Source organism: Phycodurus eques, chromosome 4 (assembly GCF_024500275.1).
Source record: "Phycodurus eques isolate BA_2022a chromosome 4, UOR_Pequ_1.1, whole genome shotgun sequence".
NCBI classification, from domain to species: Eukaryota; Metazoa; Chordata; class Actinopteri; order Syngnathiformes; family Syngnathidae; genus Phycodurus; species Phycodurus eques.
Genome location: NC_084528.1, coordinates 17,415,118 through 17,439,052, shown reverse-complemented (window position 1 = coordinate 17,439,052; position 23,935 = coordinate 17,415,118). Strand labels below are relative to the sequence as shown.

At 42.1% G+C, this 23,935-nt stretch overlaps 1 protein-coding gene across 2 annotated transcripts in view; it reads left to right on the top strand.

Annotated features, from left to right (window-relative positions):
• Positions 1–1,944: 1,944 nt before the first annotated feature.
• grik5 (glutamate receptor, ionotropic, kainate 5) overlaps positions 1,945–23,935 on the top strand; it is a 78,764-nt gene continuing 56,773 nt past the window's right edge. For both annotated transcript variants that reach the window (XM_061674328.1, XM_061674327.1), the window contains exons 1-4: positions 1,945–2,103; positions 6,475–6,639; positions 14,191–14,288; positions 19,124–19,289. In XM_061674328.1, coding sequence (XP_061530312.1) covers positions 1,989–2,103; positions 6,475–6,639; positions 14,191–14,288; positions 19,124–19,289 — 544 coding nt within the window. In that variant the 5' untranslated portion in view covers positions 1,945–1,988. The remainder of the gene's footprint in view (positions 2,104–6,474; positions 6,640–14,190; positions 14,289–19,123; positions 19,290–23,935) is intronic.

Sequence of the window (23,935 nt, the reverse complement as noted above, 5' to 3'; positions counted from 1 at the left end):
GACTGACTCTCCGCAGGAGACCCGGCAAGGGAACGCGCGTAGCATATTTCACCGCGAGACAGCCGGCACGCATGCAACTCGTTTGCCTCACCGGCACCACAGTAAATCTCACCTTCATGGCGCCACAATGAAAGTCAAGTGCAGTGAGAGCGAGGCACTACTTGTTACGGCACACGATTGAAATCAGCGATGGGTAGCCGTTTTCTCCGTAGAGGCCATTTGTGTTACCTCCGAGGGCCATACCACAACAACTTATGAATAGAAAAGTAACAATTAGATTTCAATTTATGTATCTCCTTGCTTTAAAGGCAAAACGACTCACATTGTTCATATTTTTTGCAACTGATATTTCAAGTAGTCATTATTTTATTCATATGAGAAACTATCGACATTTTGCGGCATTTTGTTTATTTTCTGTTTTGGCTGTGTTGAATGAATATTGGCTGAATTTAGAGGTGCAGCAATTAATCGATGAATTGGCAACTAAAGGATTATCAAATTAATCAACACATTTTTTGATAAATGTAATGTAAAATTATCCAAATCGTCTGATTTCAGCTTCTCAACAGTAAAGACACTATGGTTTCTTTTATGAAAACAGACTGATTATCTTATACATGAGAATTGCAGTAGCTCTCAGTTTAAAAAACATTGGTGAGTACAACATCACTCCCTCTTGTGTGATATTGCTTAATTCACCATCCATTTTCTGAGCCACTTCTCCTCACAAGGGTCGCGGGCGTGCTGGAGCCTATCCCAGCTATCATCGGGCAGGAGGCGGGGTACACCCTGAACTGGTTGCTAGCCAATCGCAGGGCACATACAAACAAACAAACAACAAACATTCGCACTCACAGTCACACCTACGGGCAATTTAAATGTGGGAGGAAACCGGAGTGCCCGGAGAAAACCCACGCAGGCACGGGGAGAACATGCAAACTCCACACAGGCGGGGCCGGGGATTGAACCCGGGTCCTCAGAACTGTGAGGCTGACGCTCTAACCAGTCGTCCACCGTGCCACGATATTGCTGAATTGTTTTTGGAAATTGTTGAACAATACCAAACAAAACACAATCAGTTTATAAACTAAAATTGGAAACAAAATGATTCCACAATAAACTCATGCAAAATTATTATTTTTTTTGCCAATTCTTTGATTTATCCATCCATCCATTTTCTGTAGTGCTTTATCCTGCAGGCGTGCTGGAGCCTATCCCAGCTATCTTCGGGCGAGAGGCAGGGTACACCCTGAACTGGTCGCCAGCCAATCGCAGGGCAATTATTTGATTTATCGATTGAATAATCAATAGAATAGCCATCCATCCATCCGTTTTTTTGTACCGCTTATCCTTAGTATGGTCGCGGCGTGCTGGAACTTATCCCAGCTATCTTCGGATGAGAGGCAGGGTACACCCAGAACTGGTCGCCAGCCAATCGCAAGGCACATATAAACAAACAACCATTTGCACTCACATTCACACCTACGGACAATTTTGAGTCTTCAATCAACATACCACTCATGTTTTTGGGATGTGGGAGGAAACCGGAGTACCCGGAGAAAACCCACGCAGGCATGGGGAGAACATGCAAACGAAACGTGGTCAAAAACATTTGTATATGGTCTCCCTATTGTGGATTTTCACCAATTGCAGATGTTTCTGTAATGAACAGCCATGAACGAGGGTTCCCTGCATTCAAAACATGCAGAAAAAGTTCACACCTTTCTCTGTTTTCTTGGTTTATTGCTGAACTGATAAGAGTGTGTTTTCTCTTATAAGCCTGTGTTATGAACTAATTCAATATGAAGGGTTAAAATGCTCAAAATCGGAATATTCTTTTTTCCACCTGCGACCCCAGTGAGAATAAGCCATACAGAAATGAATGATGATGATTGATGAAAGAAAACACCAGCCAGTGTGTGTCCTCCTTTCCTGCAGGTGGTGGTACAGGCAGCCAGCAGACCATTCTCCATGAGGAGCAGTAGAAGATGCCGGCTCTGCCAGCACTGTTGCTGTCAATACACTTCCTGTTCTTGCTCCTGCTAGCCAGCATGCCGCCACGCTCGCTCTGTCAGACCCCTGTACTTTCCGCTATTCGCATGGGTGAGTTTCCGCCTAGAATCTTTTAACTTATGTTTTAATGACGAATGTCACCATTGCTGTGTCCTCTCAGTGAAATCAGAGTACATTTCTTTTTTTCAAGTCAGAGGAAATTTCCCAACTTCCCTGTTTTTTGTATTTATTGTTGACGAAGCCATCTTGTACCGACTAGCCAGGACAGAAAGAAGTGTGCTATTCTCCGGTGGCTGCAGTATGTCCCACCGGGTTGTTGCGGGGCTTTTCCACACCGTGACGACAAGGCGTTGTAGAGTAGCCACGCTAGTCCGTAGCCCCAGTCCAAACGCTGACTGCCAAGTCAAACTTTTTCGCCCCTCCTTGCTATTCCGCTGCATGCACTCATGACCGACAACTAGGCGCTCTAAAGCAGCCACACCAGCCATCTATCCGAACGGAAGGTACACAACTGAGTACGAAATGGTTCTCAGTCTTTGCACATTTTCAGCATTTATCTTCAAACATGCATAATGTAGTTAGTAACAAATCTCTGAATTCACATTACAGGGTCTTTAATTGATGAGCAAAGTGTTCAACTTTAGAGGTTCCCATGTGTCCCCACAACCTGTATGTAGCATTAGGAATCTTTATCTTTTTTAATAAATCCGTAACGTTCTTATTTTGATTCAGGACCAGATTGAAATTCGGCAAGTTGAAATTTGGGCCCTCGCGGAGCACTTGGAATAAAATTTGCTGCTGCGAGAATGCTAAAAAAGGCATGTAATGATTTTACCTTTGACTTAAAGTACAATGCATCATCTTGTCATTATTTAAATTCAGGAACTTTTAAGCTTTGATAAAGGACAATAATGAAAATTGGAAGGTTGAAAATTAATCCCTGGCAGAGCTCTCAGAATAAACTATGTGACTGCTCGAGCGACCATAAAGGGGCAAGAAATTATTTCACCTTTGACTCAATCTACAATCCATCATTTTGTGTCATAATTTAAAATCAGCAAGGTTTCTGCTGTTAAGCAAGTACAATCATCACTTAACTTTCCTTGCGATAAAACAATCATCCACAAATCTTTTGGAGAAACACTGAGAATAAAATTCGTGGCTGCTTGTGAAGGGGAGTCTAATGATTTATCATCTTCTGTTTTGATAAAGGACAATAAATACATTTGGAAAGTTGAAAATTGGGCCCTGGCAAAGTGCGAAGAAATAAATTTGTGGTTGTTTGAGCACCGTAAAATAAAAACAAGTAAATGGTTGGACTGGCAAACTGGTTCATTGTATACTTAGCCTCATTAAGGGTCCTTAGTAACGAACCTACTGCGTAGGGGGGTCTAAAATAGGTTTCACAAGGTCCAAAATATCTACTAGCACCCTGCAAGTGTAATGGTCACTTTTGAGATTATAGATTTGTTCGTGAGAGAGAATGTGACAGGTTCTATATCTGACTCAGCATGAATAACAGAGCTGCTGGTGTTTAAACTACCCTTGTTTAATCACCCTTGCAAAATGTCAGTGCACACAGGAGGGGAGAGGAGAGTTACTTCAGGCCCTCAGCGCTATTTCAGGCGATCAGTATCATTCTTAAATCTGGTTGGGGAAAGGGTCAGTGCCTGAAGCAACTCGACAGAAAAGAGGCAAGCAACATTGGTTGCAAAAAAATAAAAACAAAGTTCAAGCAGGAGGCAAGACTGAGCATGAAATATAAATAAAACAAGAGTTCAGAAAGAAAGGGAAGTAAAACATCAGGATTAATTACAAGCATGACACAAAAGTGGTCAAAACAAATGCAGTATACATTGGTACTTAGAAGTGGGTAGTCATGTGCTACATTCACGGCGTTACATTTACTCAAGCAACTTTTGGAAAAATTTGTCTTTGTCATAGAGGTTTCACTGCAATGTGATTTTTACTTATGCTTGAGTATTTTTATGAAGAAGGAACTCCACTCTTACTCTGTTATGGAGGATGGAAGTTTACAACTGATCATCCCCCGGGAGGTGGGGTTGCGGATAGACTTTACACCGATTTGATCGGGCTGATCGGTATCGGCCGATATTTAGCTCCGCAAAAGACATTTACTCCGTGTCGCCGGGTGCACAGTAGATTTGCATCCAAAAGCTAGTTTGTTTTTAGCCTTGTCGCGTGTCTTTTGGCATCGCACTGTATATCTGACAGCCAAAGAAGTTATTAAAAATACATCACGTTGGAGACAGGCAACACATAATGCCCGGATCAGACTACAAGACAAATTTGGTCTTTCACACTCGCACTATGTCAGACTACTGCAATAAAATCTTGTATTCCGATACCACCGCATCCCGTTTTTTACGATCATTGGGCTTTATCTTGTCAACTCAAATGCGACCGGATACAGCGGAGCGAGGCGACGGTATTATAAGGACAAAATGGGGAAAACGTGTGTTGGTGGTCACCGGTGCTCAGGACAGGAGAGGACGTTCGTTTAAGGCTTGCTTGAGGTATGTTCACATACTTTTAACACAATACGGCTTGCAAGCAGGCAACGAAAATGGGTGTACGTAAGCATGCCGCCGTTCTGTCGAATCATGCTCTAAAGTTTCGGGGTGGGTCAAGGCTAATTATGGTAAGTTAGCACCCATTATTTCTGTCACCTTGTAATGTTGGTTTGACCTGACTGATTAGAATACATGACCTGACTAGAGCAGTGATTTCCAACCTTTATGGAGCCAAGGAACATATTTTACAATTGAAAAATCTCACAGCACACCAACTAAAAAAATTTCATAAAAGTGGATTAATTACTGCATTTACTTCCTGCCATCTAATAGGAGACCATTCATTTGTTCTGTCTGTCACTATGCCTCACTGGCATAAATAGAGGAACAAAGATACATTATTTATTGTAAATATATTTTTTTGAACAATTAAGTACACAAGTATATACAGTAAATGAACAGGTCATTTAAATAGACACAGTCCCCCATCTTGTGATCGGTTATCGTTTTTTTAAACTCGCTGCTCAGTGATCGGCCCCAAAAATCCTGATCGTGTAAAGCCTAGTTGCGGATGGAAGAATTCCAACCTTGACTATCAATCCTCAATGGGGAGTGGATGGGGAGGGAATCGAGGTTTTGTGCAGTAAAAGTTATAGAGGGTTGCCTGTGATCCCGTGGCTGCTCGTGACCACCGCACTGTCTGCCCTGCACCTCCCTTGCACGCCACATTCACTTGCGAATCCCCCACCATACGAGGTTTTTTTAATTACGAGCCGTCGCATGGTCGTTTTTTCACTTTGAGTTGTGAGCCAAAATTTGAGGTACAAGCAAGGTTCCGATACGGCATTGCATGAGTCAAGTGAAAAAAAATGTAGAAATTATTAAGGTACTGTGATGCCCACACGTGGGCCAGGAGCACCGCCGTTGCCGATGCTTTTTCAGCCATTTATTGAACTGGTAATACACACAAATATAAAACACTCACAAGAAGCCGCTGTAGGCCACAACTCATGCCTGGACACTAACCTGGCCAATGCGACTTACTTGCTAGGCAATGCCCCTGAAAGCCACATGTACAACACACAAATACTACAGTGCGGTCGGCCCCCGCTATTCCTGGGGTTTAGTGACCAGGCTAGACCGCGAGTTGCAAAAATCTGCGGCTAATTAACACCCATTATAATTGCTTTGAGAGAAAAAAAAAACATGACTTTTATTTTAAACCCTAACAATTCTTGAATAAGTGGAGATAAACTGCCAATAAGCGTTTTTGGGATTGGTTGCCACCGCCACATTTAAAAGTAAAAAGAAAATTAGAAAAAAATAGGGGAAACAATGCTAAATGGGAATAGAATCAGAATCATCTTTATTTGCCAAGTATGTCCAAAAAGCACACAAGGAATTTGGGTCCACTGTACATACAGTAGTTACACTTTATGGAAGCAGTTTATTTCATTACATTCTATTTTTGTGTGCATTTAGTTTTAATACAATACAGTGCACTTTTTCTTCATTAAAAGCATGTAACAAAAACAGATTTTTTTTTAGGGAGCTTTAATGGCTTAATGGCATTTAAATTAATTTTAATGAGGAAAATTGATTTGGAGGACTTGTAAGTCAAGGTACCGCTGTAATAGCATTTGTCAAAACAGTCTTAAAATATTAAGAGACAGCTGCAGATTTTATATATTACTTAATATTTAATAATTAGGATATTTGATATATTGATATATTTATATTTTATCATTACATATGTATATGATTATTATTTTTTTTACATTATTTAAACTTTACATCAATTATTGGTATTATATTGTAATTGGTTATTTTATATTTTATTTATTCTATATTTGACGCATTTTTAAGTGAAGCTGTCGTTCACTGTCTCTCTCTCTCTCTCTCTCTCTCTCCCCCCCCCTGGCTCTAGCGGCCATTTTGGACGACCAGTCGGTGTGTGGGCGCGGCGAGCGTCTGGCTCTGTCGTTGGCTAGGGAAAACATCAACAGCCTGATGGACGACCCGGCCCGAGCTCGAGTGGAGGTGGACATCTTCGAGCTGCAGAAAGACTCCCAGTATGACACCACTGACACCAGTGAGTCAATCCCTCATTCAGCTAAAGAAACACTAAAAATACACAAAATGGGCTGGTAGCATCCCTAAAAAGATTATTTTGGGCAGCTCGAGCGCCGACAAGGGACATTTGGCCACACTTACGTCATCTTGCTCCGATATTTAAAATCAGTACGGTTTACATTAAATTCCTAAGGTCGGAAATTGGGCCCTGACAGAGCGGCAACAATACAATTTTGTGGCTACTCGAGCGCTGCAAAGAGAGGCATGTGAGGACTTGACAGTGCAGTTAATCTCATGCTGTAATTTAAAAAATTGCGGCTGCTCGAGCAAGAGAGATAATTTCACCTTCAACCACATTTTACGCTCACTGTGAAAAATGGTTTTTAATTGGCTTGAGCTAAAACAATACTCCACAAGTTTTGCGAGGAAAATTATTAAGATTTGTGGCAGCTCGAGGGTCACAAAGGGGAATGTCAGTATTTACAACATCTTGTGTGTTTATTTGAAATCAGTACTTTTCTTGCTTTTTAAAAGGACAATAATCCCTAAAATTAACTTCTGCTAAAACTGTAACTGTAAATTTTGGGGAAAATGGAGAATAAACTTGTAGGGACGTAAAGGGGCGTAACAGTACATTATTGTGTGTCATTATTTTAAATTAGTAAGTTTCTTTTTGTGGTAAAGGATGATAATGAAATTTGGAACGGTTGAACGCGATGGCAATCCACCATAACATTTTACAGCTACACTGGAAATGTGTTGCAGTAAATTTTGTAAATTGTTTCCCCTTCAACCTGGTAAGGCAACTGAGAACAGTTTCTCATTTACTTTAGTGACCTCGAAGCAATTTACTGTTCAGTGTCTTGCCCAAGGACATTTCTACAGCGGACTGTCTGAGCCAGCATTTCAACCACCGACACTTCGGTCAGCGGAAGACCTATCCTAAACAACTGAGCCACAGTAGTTTCGACTCGGCGAAAGTGAATTACAGATATCCCTCTGTCGTTTCAACTAGTCACTAAGTTACGGATATGTTTAATAAAAATTAGTTCAAATAGTTGATATCTACAATGTTAGTTCCGCATAGTCAAACTTCAAATCCGCTTACCATGGAGCGTTGAGAAAAGAATTTGTGGCTGCTCGAGCGCCGTAAAAGGGCATGTAAGCATTTACATCATCTTGCGAATTCATTTAAAATTAGTTTTTGCTTTGTTATATAATTACCTTATTATTACCTGTTAATTACCTTGAGCTAAAAGTGTGTGTGTGTGTGTGTGTGTATATATATATATATACACACACACACACATATATATATATATACACACACACAATGGGTACAGAAAGTATTCAGACTTCAGACCCCCTTAAAATTTTCACTTTTTTTTTTTATATTGCAGCCATTTGCTAGAATCATTTAAATTCATTTCCCCCACATTAATATACACCCAGCACCCATATTGACAGAAAGAAAACGGAATTGTTGACATTTTTGCAGATTTATTAAAAAAGAAAAACTGAATTATCACACAGCCATAAGTATTTAGTAGAAGCAACCTTTTGAGCTAATACAGCCATTAGTCTTTTTGGGAATGATGCAACAAGTTTTTCACACCTGGATTTGGGGATCTTCTGCCATTCCTCGTTGCAGATCCTCTCCAGTTTCTGTCAGGTTGGGATGGTGAACGTTAGTGAGCAGCCATTTTCAGGTCTTTCCAGAGATGCTCAAATGGGTTTAAATCAGGGCGCTGGCTGGGCCATTCAAAAAAAGTCAAAAAGTGTTCTCAAGCCACTCCTTCGGTATTTTAGCTGTGTGCTTAGGGTCATTGTCTTTTTTGAATGTGAACCTTCGGCCCAGTCTGAGGTTTTGAGCACTCTGGAGAAGGTTTTTCGTCCAGGATATACCTGTAGTTGGCCGCATTCATCTTTTCTTCGATTGCAACCAGTCTCCCTATCCCTGCAGTTGGAAAATACACCCACAGCATGATGCTGCCACCACCATGCTTCGCTGTTGGGACTGTATGGGACAGGTGATGAACAGTGCCTGGTAAGGCCAATAATTTCTATCTTGGTCTCATCAGACCAGAGAATCTTATTTCTCACCATCTTGGAGTCCTTCAGGTGTTTTTTTTTTTTTTTTTTTTTTTTTTTTTTTTTTTTAGCAAACTGCATGCGGGCTTTCATGTGTCTTGCACTGAGGAGAGGAGGGTGGAGGGCTGCAGTGATGGTTGACTTTCTAGAACTTTCTCCCATTTCCCGACTGCATCACTGGAGCTCAGCCACAGTGATCTTTGAGTTCTTCGTTACCTCTCTCAAGGCTCTGCTCACCCAATTGCTCAGTTTGGCCAGGCAGCCAGCTCTAGGAATGTCAAGGTCTGTATTTTGGTTTGGGTTGTGTTTAGTTTTGTTCCATGTTTGTCGTTGTCATTGTCAGGTGTCATTGTCTCTGTTTGTGCCATGTCATAGTCGCCAGTTGTCGCTCAGTTATTTCATCAGTCATGTCTTGTTTCTTGTTTTGGGTTTACTCAAGTGTTTCTTTGTTACTTTGTGTTTAGATTTTGGACTCTGTTAATTTAGACTTTTTCATGATCCTTGTTTTCCGTTGTTTTTGGAATTAAATATAATTTTTTTTATATACTCCTGCACTACTGCGTTGCCTTCCTGCTTCCCTGCACTTGGGTCCTCCATGTTTTTGCCTTGCCTTCCTCGCCTTAGACCAAACCCCAAACTTGAAAGAATGAACCGACCAGAACAGGACCCAGCGGGAAGAACATGGCGTCACTCTGGACACCACCAAACTGCCTCCCACCATCTTCAGCCGACACACACACACACACACATACACACAGTGTATATACACACACACCAGGCAAGTTTGGGAAGGAAAATCAAGAATAAGATTTGTGGCCACTCAAGTGCCATAAGAGAGAGTCTCGTGATTTGACCTGTGAATTTGGCTCGCTCAGTCATTCGGTGTCGTATATCATCCCAAATAAATAGTGTCCCACTTAGATGTATAACGGTCACTCTTTTATACAATTATACGTGATGAATTGTGAATTGTAAAGCCAATAAGGCAGCTAAAGCTTTGGGAAGTGGTAGAAAACAACAGAATCCTTGTGAGTACTGGCTCTTTTACTTCAGTTTCTCTTTTTAAAAAAAACAAAAACAAAAAAAGGCTGAAAACGACACTTGGAGCAGTAAAAGCGCACCACTTTTTTTAATTTATGAGCTTATCCTGATGAGTTTACATGATCAGTTGAGATCACCAATGTTCAGCCGAGCTGGTCTCATTAAAAGCAGCGTACCAGTGCCCCCCAGAAACAGCTGCTCCAGTCTACTACTGTGCCCAGGGTGGCTCAATAAAATGCTTTTTGATACACCAGATAAAAACAAAAGAATCTGTGCAAGCCTGAGAGTCTCTTGCTCCGATTCTGTTACTGTAGGTCTCTGACCCTGCCAACAGCTACTGGCAAAATATCTAGTTGAGCATGAGAAGGCTTGTTTACATATGTGCATGCGTCTGTGTGTGTGCGCGTGTGTGTGTGTGTGTGTTTGTATTTGTGTGTGAGTGTTTGTGTGTCCTTGACCGATGGGCAGGGGACTTTGACAAGCCTGTTTGCTCAAAGCAATTTCTTTTAGTTTTTTTTTTTTTTTTTTTTTACATTTTTGGTGGGGTCTTTGGATCAGAGAGGTCGTCATCTCACACCTACGGCTGTCTGTCATGTGCGCACACACAAATGCTCAATCGCATGCACACAAATTCAGGACAGAATATACGTTTTCATGTTGTGTGGTAACTGACATTCCGATCGGCACTTATCTGAACACACTAAAACAGTGATTCTCAACTGGTGAGTCAGGAAACAAAAGTGGGCCTTGTCATGAACGGAACAGAGGATAGGACCCAAAAATACACGACTCCACTACAAATGGACAGTTTCAAAAAGAGAGGTTTAATATACGGGCAGGAGTCGGTAAACAGGCAGGCAATCCGAAAAGGCAACAGTATCCAAAAACGTGAGGCAAAAAGGCAAGGTCGATAATCGGAGCAGGGTCTAGTCTTACTGTGAGTCGGTGACGTGGAAACGAGGAATGCTGGTACGCGACGACAAGGTACAACGAACTGGCGACCAGAAAGAATGAGATAGGAGGTTAAATGCATGAGGTAATTAGGGTAAAGAAGGCACAGGTGGGGAAGATACTCTCAGGAGAAGGTGTGTACGAGACAGCGGGAAAACAACAACCAGAACACACACCCATGACAGGCCTATTCTGGGTGGGTCGCAGACAGCTAGTAAAAAAATTACATGTAATCGTACTGATTTTCCCACCACAGAGGCGTACCAAGTTCGCACATGAAACATATTGGCTAATCGACAGGAAGTGTAGTCACCTCGCACTTCACCCACTATTTTACTTTGTAAACAAATAGTGCAGCCCAGCCTCTGGCTAGCGAATGTTATGGCAAGCTTTTGGCAGTGCATCAAACTCTTTTCAAACATCTTTTGATAATGTAGTACACTATGCATGTGTTTTCAGAGGCTATTTTTAAACAAAACCTCTTCTTCAATGTTCTTAACTTATAAAGCCTACAAAAATGGGGTGCGATTTTGCCACAAAAGGTAAATGCGGGTCCCAGTGTGACAACAGGTGGGACCTGAAACGCGCAGACAAAAGCGTTCACTTGCGTCACTACTTGACAGACACAGACAGACGCACACACACACACACACACACACACGCATGCATGCGCAACCACACACACCACACCACTGTAGATGAAAGAAAACGTATTCCCCGATGTGAACCATGCCAAACACAAAATATTTCTGAAGACCTGCAATTTAGATTTGTTAACTTGCATAAAGCTGGAAAGGGTTAAAAAAAAAAGTATCTCTTAAAGCCTTTATGTTCATCGATCCATGGTAAAACAGATTATGTCTATAAATGGAGAAAGTTCAGCACAGTTGCTACTCTCCCTAGGAGTGGCCATCCTATAAAAATGACTGCAAGACTGCTGAATGAAATGAAGAAGAATCCTAGAGTTTCGGCCAAAGACCTACAGAGATCTCTTGCACATGCTAAGTGCTCTGTTGACAAATCTACGATGAGTAAAACAAACAAGGAGAAAGCCAATGCTGCCCAAAAAAAAGCATTGCTACAGGTTTGAAGTGTCCAAAAGTGTGCCAAAACGTTCCACAGCGCGATTGACAAACTGCTGTACATTTTTGGTTGAGGGACCATCATGGTTTCAGACTGCTTGTTCCTTCAGGGCCTGGACACAGCGCTATCATTGACGGAAAAATGAGTTCCCAATTTTATCAAGACCTTTTGCAGGAGAACTTAAGACCATCTGTCTGACAACTGAAGCTAAATAAAGGATGGGTGATGCAAAAGAACAACAACCGGAAGGACAGAAATATATCAACGGCAGAATGGCTTCAACAGAAGAAAATACGCCTTCTTGAGTGGACCAGTCAGAGTCCTTACCTCAGTCTCATTGAGATGTTGTGCCTTGACCCCAAGAGAGATTCACCCTAGATGCCCAAAGAATATTCTTAAACTGAAACGCTTTTAACGGGAGCAGTTCTAAATTCCTCCTGACTATTATGGAGGTCTTCTCTGCAAAAACAGGTATCATTTGGTTGAGGTTATTGCTGCCAAAGGAAAGTCAACCAGTAACTGTTCTGTGCCGTGCTCTTACAGTCATCTTTACAGGACTGCCACACCTAAGGAGAGTAACAACAGTGCTAAACCTTCTTTATTTATAGACAATCTTTCTTGCCATGGACTGATGAACGTCAAGGCTTTTCGACAAACAGTACTTTTGTAACCCTTTCCAGCTTCATGTAAGTTAGTAACAAATTGAACTTGTACTGTAGGTCTCTGAGAGCTCTTTTATACGTGCCATAGTTCGGGAAATGCTTCTTGAGAATAGGAAACTCAAAACTGGTGTGTCTATTTATTTTTCAGGGCAAGGTATCTTTAACCTAGACCGCCAATCTCATCACATTGCACTCTAAATTGTCTGTCACCTGCCTCCAACAAGCTCCTGAAGAAGTAATTTGCCGAGGCTGGAACTCACATACTTTTCCCACCCCGCACTGTGAATTTAGTTAGTTCAGCAAAGACATAGAAATATATACTGCTATTGTTTTTGATTAAGCAGACTGTGTTTGTCTATTGTGGCTTAGATTAAGATCCGAGCCGTGTCCATTCACACAGAGAAAGGGTCCTCGATTTAAGCTTTACTTAAGTTTTCCCCCTGCTCTTTTGACTCTAATTACAGCGTTCTTTGCCTCCTCATATGAGATAAGCTCACTTGTTGACCCACAGGCTTGTGTCAGTGATCAAATTCAAGCGTGTGCGCTATTTGTGCCTCTAAGAAACTTGTGAGCTTATTGTTGTTCCCCGCCACCTCAACTCTTCTTCTCAAGAAACTGGACAGGACAATTTGTCTCGAATTTATTTATTTTAATTATTATTATTATTATTATTTTTTTGCTCTTTATTCTCTCTTCCCGCCCGGGGTTAGACGAGGCAGGTCAGAAAGTGATCTCCAAATAAGAAGATAATCTGTTTTGGATGGGGAGACTGTTTTCAACTGTAAACCGGATGCTGAACTGACTTGCGTGTGTGTGCATCCATGTGTGTGTGTGTGTGTGTGTGTGTGTTGTCCAACATCTGCTTGTTAAGGCTACCAGCCAGCAGCAGATGTTGGGCTTTTTACGCATTTCCGTGTTTCTTTTAATTGCATTTGTCAGGTGGACGTGTGAGTAAGTGTGTTACTGCTATTGATCAATGGACACACACACCACATGCTGGTAAATGCACATTTTTTCACTGGCAATTCTTCCACCCTTCATCCTGGGAAAATGGAGGGTCGCAGACATTTGGGAGGAGGCTTTAAACTCTTCATTTGAAGCAAGACATGTCAGTACCTCATGTTGTATCCAAGGGAGCTTGTATTTATTATACTGCAAAGAGTACCAGGGCTCTAATAGCGATAAGAGGTTTGTCCTATAAATCTACATTTACAATAATATTGTATATTTAAAAATAAATAATTTAATAATAATAAATAATACTACAATATATTGCAAAAATATATAATGAAGTGAGGCAAGATGTCAATTGAAAGCAGTTTTGATTTCTCCCCAAGATGCCTATTTGACAGATATTTGGCTTCATACTGAGAGGTTTCAGATATTATATATTGACATAAATAGTTACATTATTAATGAAATACTTCTCTGTAAAAAAACAGGCTTTTTGATACAGCTCTGGTGTCGGATGTCATTACGGGTGTGCTCAGTCAGTGTATTTTTCTTCTGTTGTCAGATTTCTAATAGTGCAAATCATTTCAAACAGCAGGCAACACTTTAGCTGGATGCTGTTGTCCTCAGGAGCGATCCTCCCCTCAAATAAATCAGATTACAGCAAGTCGGATTTCGTTGCTACAGTGGGATCAAGGGATGAACTTAAAAACATGCACTCCATCTGAATGCAGCATCTGCATATGTACGTCTCTTACTGGGTTTTTTCCTTCTCGATTTTCTCTCCTCAGTGTGTCAGATTCTACCCAAAGGTGTCGTGTCGGTGATAGGTCCTGCGTCCAGCCCCGCCTCTGGCTCCACTGTCAGTCACATATGCGGCGAGAAGGAGGTGAGCGTCCTTCTTTCCTACTCACAAAAACTTTGCAGTTTTGGGCTTTGAGGTGAAATTTCATGATGATCCTAAAATGTACTGTAAGCTTTACAGGTAAACTTAAATTTGACCTTAACATTTTTGAAAGCACAACTGTTGCAGTCGCAGTACTTTTTGCACAACTTCTCTAAAAAGGAGCTGAATAGCAGAATTCACAGCAGGTGTTTGAGCCATGAAAATTTACGAGCACCCTCTTCTTTGCCTTTCTGTGACTCTTCCAGTCTCTCTCGATCACATCGATTGATGTTGCGTTTCCTAACCCTGCAAAACCAAACAACTCCCACGTAAAACTTAGAAATAAAGGTTTTATTCCAGAAACCGACAAACACCATACGCATTTTACTGCAACTAAAAATCGTCTTGTTTGAAGCCAAACACAAGCCCATATATGTTTACATCATCACGTACTTGTCACTTGTCAAGAACATCCTCAAACATGTCTGCGCCAATGAGTTCTCATTAACTCGCTGCAAATATAGCTTTGATTGTGCTTAAAAATTAGTGTAAAATATTATGTCTTTCAACTGTATTGCCTCTGATAACTTGCATGAAACAGTCAAAGAGAGATGATGTCATGAAACTCGTCATTGAGATTGGTGTTAGTGATCTGGGGCCTCATGTGCAAAGACTTGCGTGGATTTCCTACTGAAACATGGTGTACTCTCAAATCCAGAAAAAGTCGTAAGCACAAAACTATCCATATGTATGAATCTGTGCGTCCGCATGAATCCAAGCACAATTCCTTCGTACATCCCAATCAATGTAGGTTTGTTCGCACATGTTTGAGTAGCTGACTCCTCCCTGTCCACGCCCACATTTAAATATGCAAATCATATTTAAATGAACCCTGCACCTGTGATCCCGATCTCTGCATGATCAGAAAAAATGAAAATGAGCAAGGTAATGAAGAAAAAAAATGATGTGGAGGCGTGCAAAAAAATCCTCTTTGGCACGCTGTCCTCCAGCGTTAACAACAACCGACAGAGGAGTGAATGGGACAGCGTGTGTGCAATGTTGTGGAGTCGGAACACCGCACACACGCTAAACTAAAAAAGTAGTCCATTAAGGTGGATGTGCAGCAGAGGAAAGCTGCCCGCCGCCAAAGTGTGGTCAAAACAGGCGGCGGAACCGGCACGGAGGGCCACAGCCCGTTTGTGGTGGCTGACTCTGATCACCCCACAAGGTTAATACCAAGCATTTTTATAACTCATAACAAATGTGTTCATACAGTAACCTACGCTCAGCCCTGTGAGATACAGGTTCATGCGTAAATGTTGTATGTATGGTATTTGTCATAAATCTTTTGAATTCAAATGGAAGCATGTGAGCATATTAAAGAGGATATAAAAAACTTTGATTCCTGTTTGAGTACACAATTTATTATTTTAATACACACAAGAGGACACGCAGTCGCAGCTACGCGCTACATGTTCGGGGCATTTGTCCACTGTCCCCGGTGTCTCTGGTGTCACAGACGCGGAGGATTCGTCCACCGTTCCTGGCGTCTCCTCCGGCATGCCCAACCGATGTACATGTTCAAATTAAGTCAATTCAAAGGACTATTTTTTTACAGTGCATGTGCTGAAGTCACAAGAAGAGATTGCAATATTGAGGGCAATAGGTGGCATAAATGATCGCCTTTGATCAATTGATAGGTGTCCTCACAAATATCAGTGATTCATTAAATATACTGGTTGACAAATGAATTGTTCATGTCTCTCTGATGTGGAGATTTATTATAACAGTTTCCCAGCAGGCGGCACGGTGGGCGACTGTCGAGAGCGTCTGCCTCACAGTTCAGAGGACCGGGGTTCAATCCCCGGCCCCGCCTGTGAGGTGCTTGCATGTTCTCCCCGTGCCTGCGTTGGTTTTCTCCGGGCACTCCGGTTTCCTTGCACAAAACATGCATGGTAGGTTAATTGACAACTCTAAATTGCCCGTAGGTGTGAATGTGAGCGCGAATGGTTGTTTGTTTATATGTGCCCTGCGATTGGCTGGCAACCAGTTCCGGGTGTACCCCGCCTCCTGCCCGATGATAGCTGGGATAGGCGCCAGCACGCCCGCGACCCAGGAAATGTATTGGTAGATTGATGGATCGATCAACAAGTTGCGTAAAACGTACTGAAACATTGAACAGCTAGTCATGTGAATGCCAAATTGGAGTGAAGTTCACCTGTAAGGAATGTAGTAGAATTTAGGTTTATTCAGAAATTCCATCAAATAGCCCAATATCCCTCACTTTTTGCGAGTAGTGTATTTTCAAGATCATCCCCTTTACAACCCCAATTCCAATGAAGTTTGGACGTTGTTAAACATAAATAAAAACAGAATACAATGATTTGCAAATCATATTCAACCTATATTTAATTGAATACACTACAAAGACAAGATATTTAATGTTCAAACTGATCAATTTTATTGTTTTTAGCAAATAATCATTAACTTAGAATTTTACGGCTGCAACACATTCCAAAAAAGCTGGGACAGAGTCACCACTGTGTTAAATCACCTTTTCTTTTAACAACATTTAGTCAACTAATTGTTGAAGCTTTGTAGGTGGAATTCTTTCCCATTCTTGCTTGATGTACAGCTTCAGCTCTTCAACAGACGGGATCTCCGTTGTCATATTTTACGCTTCATAATGCGCCAAACGTTTTCAATGGGAGACAGGTCTGGACTGCAGGCAGGGCAGTCTCGTACCCGCACTCTTTTTCTACGAAGCCACGCAGTTGTAACACGTGCAGAATGAGGTTTGGCATTGTCTTGTTGAAATAAGCAGGGGCGTCCATGAAAAAGACGTTGCTTGGATGGCAGCATATGTTTCTCCAAAACCTATATGCACCTTTCAGCATTAATGGTGCCTTCGCAGATGTGTAAGTTACCCATGCCATTGGCACTAACACAGCCCCATAAAACTACAGATGCTGGCTTTTGAACTTTGCGTCCATAACAGTCCGGATGGTTCTTTTCCTCTTTGGCCCAGAGGACCCGATGTCCACAATTTCCAAAAACAATTTGAAATGTGGACTCGTCAGACCACAGAACACTTTTCCACTTTGCATCAGTCCATCTTGGATGAGCTCGGGCCCAGTGAAGCCGGCGGCGTTTCTGGGTGTTGTTGGTAAATGGCTTTTGCTTTGCATACTAGAGTTCCAAGTTGCACTTACAGATGTAGCGCCGAACTGTATTTACTGACCTTGGTTTTCTGGTTTGATGCAGTGCCGCCTGAGGGATCGAAGGTCACGGGCATTCAGTGTTGGTTTTCGGCCTTGCCGCTTACATGGAGTGATTTCTCCAGATTCTCTGAACCTTTTGATATTATGGACTGTAGATTATGAAATCCCTAAATTTCTTGCAATTGTACGTTGAGGAAGATTGTCCTTAAACTGTTCGACTATTTTCTCACACACTTGTTCACAAAGAGGTGAACCTCGCCCCATCTTTGCTTGTGAATGACTGAGCAATTTAGGGAAAGCTCCTTTTATACCCAATCATGGCACCCACCTGTTTCCAATTAGCCTGTTCACCTGTGGGATGTTCCAAACAGGTGTTTGATGAGCATTCCTCAACTTTCTCAGTCTTTTTTGCCACCTGTCCCATCTTTTCTGGAACGTGTTGCAGCCATAAAATTCTAAGTTAATGATTATTTGCTAAAAACAATCAAGTTTATCAGTTTGAACATTTAATATTTTGCCTTTGTAGTGTATTCAATTAAATATTGGTTGAACATGATTTGCAAATCAGAGTATTCTGTTTTTATTTATGTTTAACACAACATCCAAACTTCATTGGAATTGGGGTTCTACTTCATAAAGTCTCCTTTGATTGTATTGCCTCGTGAATGGGTCTTCATCATGAATGGCATCAATATTACTGTACAGTAGGTATAGAAAGTTTTCAGACCCCTTTAAATTTTTAACTTATTTTTTTTCTTCATTAATGTACACAGCACCCCATATTGACAAAAAAAAAAAGAAAAACTGAAATATCACACAGCCATAAGTATTCAGATCCTTTGCTGTGACGCTCATATATTTAACTCGGGCGCTGTCCATTTCTTCTGCTCATCTTTGAGATTGTTGTACACCTTCATTGGAGTCCAGCTGTGTTTGATTATTCTGATTGGACTTGATTAGGAAAGCCACACCCCTGTCTATATAAGACCTTACAGCTCACAGTGCATGTCAGAGCAAATGAGAATCATGAGGTCAAAGGAACTGACTGAAGAGCTCAGAGACAGAATTGTGGCAAGGCACAGATCTGGCCAAGTTTACAAAAACATTTCTACTGCACTTAAGGTTCCTAAGACCACAGAGGCTTCCATAATCCTGAAATGGAAGACGTTTGGGACGATCAGAACCCTTCCTTGAGCTGGCCGTCCGGCCAAACTGAGCAATCGGGGGAGAAGAGCCTTGATGAGAGAGGTAAAGAAGAACCCAAAGATCACTGTGGCTGAGCTCCAGAGATGCAGCCCTCCACCAGTCTGGGCTTTATGGCAGAGTCACCATTATGTATGGAGAAAAACCAGGCACTGCTCATCAACTTTTCAAATACAGTCCCGACAGTGAAGCATGGTGGTGGCAGCATCATGCTGTGGGTGTGTTTTTCAGCTGCAGGGACAGGGAGACTGGTTGCAATAAAAAGAAAAGATGAATGCGGCCAAGTACAGAGATATCCTTGACGAAAATTGTGGGGAAAAATTAACTTAAATGATTTTAGCAAATGGATGCAATAATTTTAAGGGGGTCTGAATACTTTTCGTACCCACTGTACGCTCTTCCTCGTCCTCGCAGATACCGCATGTGAAGATCGGCCCGGAGGAGACACCCCGCCTGCCGTACCTCCGGTTTGCCACCGTCACCTTGTATCCCAGCAATGAGGACCTGAGCCTGGCTATCGGGGCCATCCTGCGCTCCTTCAGCTACCCATCGGCCAGCCTGGTTTGTGCCAAGGCCGAATGTGAGTAAAGTGAGACGTTGGAGTCATCCACTGAAAAGTAACACGTAACTAGTAACAATCAAATTAACAAACCATAGAATCCCAGGCTGCCCTTTTGGCCCCACCTTTTGAGATCTACAAAAAGCTTTCTTCAAATAGAAGTCCACTCATACTGTAGGGAGCTCCATTTGGAGAAAAAAATGCCTCTCCTCAAATAGATGCCTACATTTACCTATCTGGGGAAATAAACGTGGTGTAACTGTAATTATCTCACTTCACTATCGTCACACGGGACATTATAGAGCTAACTACTGAGCCCATTTGAACTCTGTTGCTAACCAAAAAGCAGCACTCACCAAAGTGCATAAACAATCTCTCAGATTAATTTATTTGTATGAGAGGTTAAAATATTTAAAGAATGACTGGAGAAGCGGTACAGAAAATGGATGAATGGATGGATGTCTTTAAGACGCATTCCCATACTCATAAACACTTCAAATTAGGGCTGGGCCTATCGAATATTTTTAGAATTGATTATTCTACTGATCATCCCGCCGATTATTCTTGTAATCACATAAAGATTTTGCATAATACCAACATGACATATGCCCCTGCACTGCAGGTATTATTTTTTTCCTTCATGGAGTCACCGTCCTCACGTTCTACACTGTATTATCCGTGACTCTGAATGTTTGTGGCTTTAAAAGGAGGGGCCTGGCCTGTTGAGTGACGTGGGATTCAGCAAATGAGAGTGTAGAGTTGGCTGACTGTTAACTGGCTAACACGTTTGCCAATCTGCGTCTTGAGTGCCTGGACGTCAGTTGTGGCAGTACAGCTAGTGTATGAATGTGCTTGTTAGTTAGTATGTTTATTTTGTTACTGTTTGCTCAATAAAGTGATTGAAAGTGCACTGGTGGCTGTGCACATCCTTTACCACCTGTGGAGGGATTAAAATTCATTCTCACTCGAGCTGTTGAAATGGCTGCCGTAATGTCGTGCAGTTGTTGTGTTGATGTATTATTGTGTGATCTTTAAAAGCATGCGTGTTTCGACTGCTTATCATGGTTTGGAAGGCGATCATAAAGTTGCACTCACGCTGAAGGCTTATTTTTCTTTTATTATACTCGTGTGCATATTGTCCTCGGAGACTTGTCAGACTGTGCTCAGCTAACAATAAAAATTATTTTGGAACGTTTTCCAGTTTTTCTGAGGAAGAAAATTATGAGGCACTCAGACAGCACGGGAGCGTCAGGGTAGTCGTGGGGGAATTTTATATATATATATATATATATATATATATATATATATATATATATATATATATATATATATATATATATATATATATATATATATATATATATATATATACACACACACACACACAAGGTGATTAAAAAGTAACTCCCTATTTTTAAGTACTTGTAATTTATTTCTGAGCTATAATTCTTACAAGAAATGAACATGAGAAGAAAGTATATTGCATGGAGTTTTATTTAAAATTCAATATGGGTGCCAGCATTAGCCACCAGTTTCTCAAGCCGCCTGGGAACCGCATTAACTGATTTCACAAGGAGGTTTTGTGGGATGGAAGACATAACTTCTCGTATTTGCCCTTCAAGTTCTTCCAAAGTCGTTGGTTTGGTAGAATAGACTTGCTCCTTACTTCATGGAACATACACAAAGAAATTTAGAAAAATATTACAACATGAATAAATTATAAGTATTTTAAAATAGGGAGTTACTTTTTTTTTTATTGTTTTATTTTTTTTTTTTTTTAAAGAGCACACAATTCATTCATTATTTCGTTGTTAGATGGATGACGGGTGGATGGCGCATGCTGTGGTGCGAAAACCTGGGGTCCACTGAAGTCTATGGAGGCCTTTGAAAAGGCACAAACAAAAGAGTCACTAAGATCCGGTCATTATCCTATGGCTTGAATAGAAGGGCTCCCCATGGCTTTTTTTGGAGCCCGATTCCTGAATGACCCGTCGTTTCATTGACTTCCAAAAAGCTTTTCTTGTGACGTCTTTTACACGTCAGATCTTTTTAAATGAATGCTGATGATAAGAGAGGCTGATCCGTGCAGCCTTGTGGGTTCTGAACCGAAAGGGGGTGTGAGGACAAGTTAACCATTGTGTGATAAAAGCCATGTAAAATAAAACTCGTGCAGCATGTTGGTGTTGTGGTTAGCATGTCTGCCTCTCTAGTTTTGAAGTTCTTGGGTTGAATCTCAGTTTGCATGTTCTCCCCATGCTTGCCAGGGTTTTCTTCGGGTATCCTGCCTTTCTCTCAAAAATATGAAGCTTGCCAATTAAATAACATGAGAAAAATGGGAAATTCTATGTTAGTGATATTTTTGCATTTTATGTAAAATAGTTATTTTTCTCATAAAATTATAATTGATGCTGGTTTTTTTTAATTTTATAATTTATAAATAATCTAAATACAATAAATTAGCCAATTAATAAAAACGCAAGTTAAGCTGCAAATAGCTATGAACGTGCCCTCGCACCCTTGTACATGTTACTGGCACGTTGGGGTGCTGCCACATTGGGGATCATAACCTGGGCCTCCTTGGTTAAAATTTTGTACCGTGCGCTACCGTGACATTTTTGTAAAAGGGAACAATAAACCTCTTCTGTAAGATGTATTTTTTTTTTGCCAGCACTGATGTGTGTTCAAAGTTTAATATGTTTGCATGCTCTCCCCGTGCCTGTGTGAGTTTGCTCCGGGCACTCCGGTTTCCTCCCACATCCCAAAAACATGCATGGTAGGTTAATTGAGGACTCTAATTTGCCCTTAGGTGTGAATGTGAGTGCAAATGGTTGTTTGTTTATGTGTGCCCTGCGATTGGCTGGCAACCAGTTCAGGGTGTACCCCGCCTCCTGCCTGAAGATAGCTGGGATAGGCTCCAGCACACCCGCGACCCTTGTGAGGGTAAGCGGCACAGAAAATGGATGGATGGATGGATGTTTGCATGCATGTTTAGCCCATTGTTTGCTGTATGAACAGTGCATCGTTGACGAAAACTCAAAAGCTTTGCGTTTTCGCCAGCCTTAAGACGCTTCTGAGCAAATACAAGGTAGAGGTGATTAATCTGGTAGTGGGAGAACATCAAAGTATGAAACGTCATTTCCTTTTGCCAGTAGGTAGTGCTGTGCTGTTTGCCCGTGGCAAACAGGTCCTAGGTGAGGGACCTGACAAAGCACGGCAAAAAGACCCATACGATGAAAAATATTAATGGATTGAGGTTTCCCTTGCCCGGATGCGGGGTCACCCTCTGGAGCCAGGCCTGGAGGTGGGGCTTGAAGGTGATGGGGCCTGGCCGGGCACTGCCTGAAAGTGTAACATGGGTCCCCCTTCCCATGGGCTAACCACCTGTGGCGGTGGGGGGCAGGCATAGGGGTCAGGTGCAGTGTGAGCTGGAAGGCAGGGACCTTGGCGATCCGATCCCCAGCTAGAGAAGCTGGCTCTAGGGACGTGGAATTTCACCTTTCTGGCAGGGAAGGAGCCCGAGCTGGTGTGTGAGGTCGAGAGGTTCCGACTAGATATAGTCAGGCTCGCCTCCACACATGGCTTGGGCTCTGGTACCAGGGGTTGGACTCTCTTCCACTCTGGAGTTGCCCACAGTGAGAGGCGCCGAGCAGGTGTGGGTATACTTACTGCTCCCCAGCTCGGCACCTGTACGTTAGCGTTCACCCCAGTGGACGAGAGGGTTGCCTCCCTCCGCCTTCGGATGGGGGGGGACGGGTCCTGACTGTTGTTTGTGCCTATGCACCAAACAGCAGTTCAGAGTACCCACCCTTTTTGTAGTCCTAAGAGGGGGTGCTGGAGAGCGCTCCCGCTGGGGCCTCCATCGTTCTGCTGGGGGACTTCAGTGCTCACATGGGCAATGACAGTGAGATCTGCAAGGGCGTGATTGGGCGGAACGGCCCCCACGATCAGAACCCGAGCGGTGTTCTGTTATTGGATTTCTCTGCTCATCACGGCTTGTCCATAACGAACACCATGTTCAAGCATAAGGGTGTCCACACGTGCATTTTGTGGCGAATGACATTTGAAATGCAAAAATTTATGCCCCACCCACATCATAGTATGGCTAAATAAAAAGCTTTTCACAACTTTTAATATCACAGGTATTGAGATGGTACAGAGCAACTTTGAAGTCCGTCGGATGAAACCTCTGGGACAAGTTTGCAAAAGTATGACTTGATAATGCAAATGCTTAGATTAAAAAACAAAACCGGCCTAATATGACTAACGGGCCATACTTTGCCCACCCCTTCCTTAGCTGCTTGCTGAACTGAGAGCTCTTTCCCTTCTTCTGTAACATAGATATGGTGATGTATCCCGCATGTTTTTTACCCGCCTCGAATACCATGTAATTGCTGTACTGTGATCGCCCTAATTGATTTGTACCGCAGGTTTCTTTTCTTAAATTTCTTTTATTTATTTATTTTTTTAAACAAGGTTATCACACTGGAAGACTCTGACCCACTTGGATGTGCTATCTTATCGCCATGGAGCCGGTTGCCATGGCTGCGGGAAAGGTGCTAACTGCCACTCAGCCAGCTTGTTCCACACTTTCGCAATGACGGTGTGGGCGTACGTGTAGCTGCCGCTCGCGCGTTTGATTGTCCTGCTACATGCTGCACTCTTTTTTT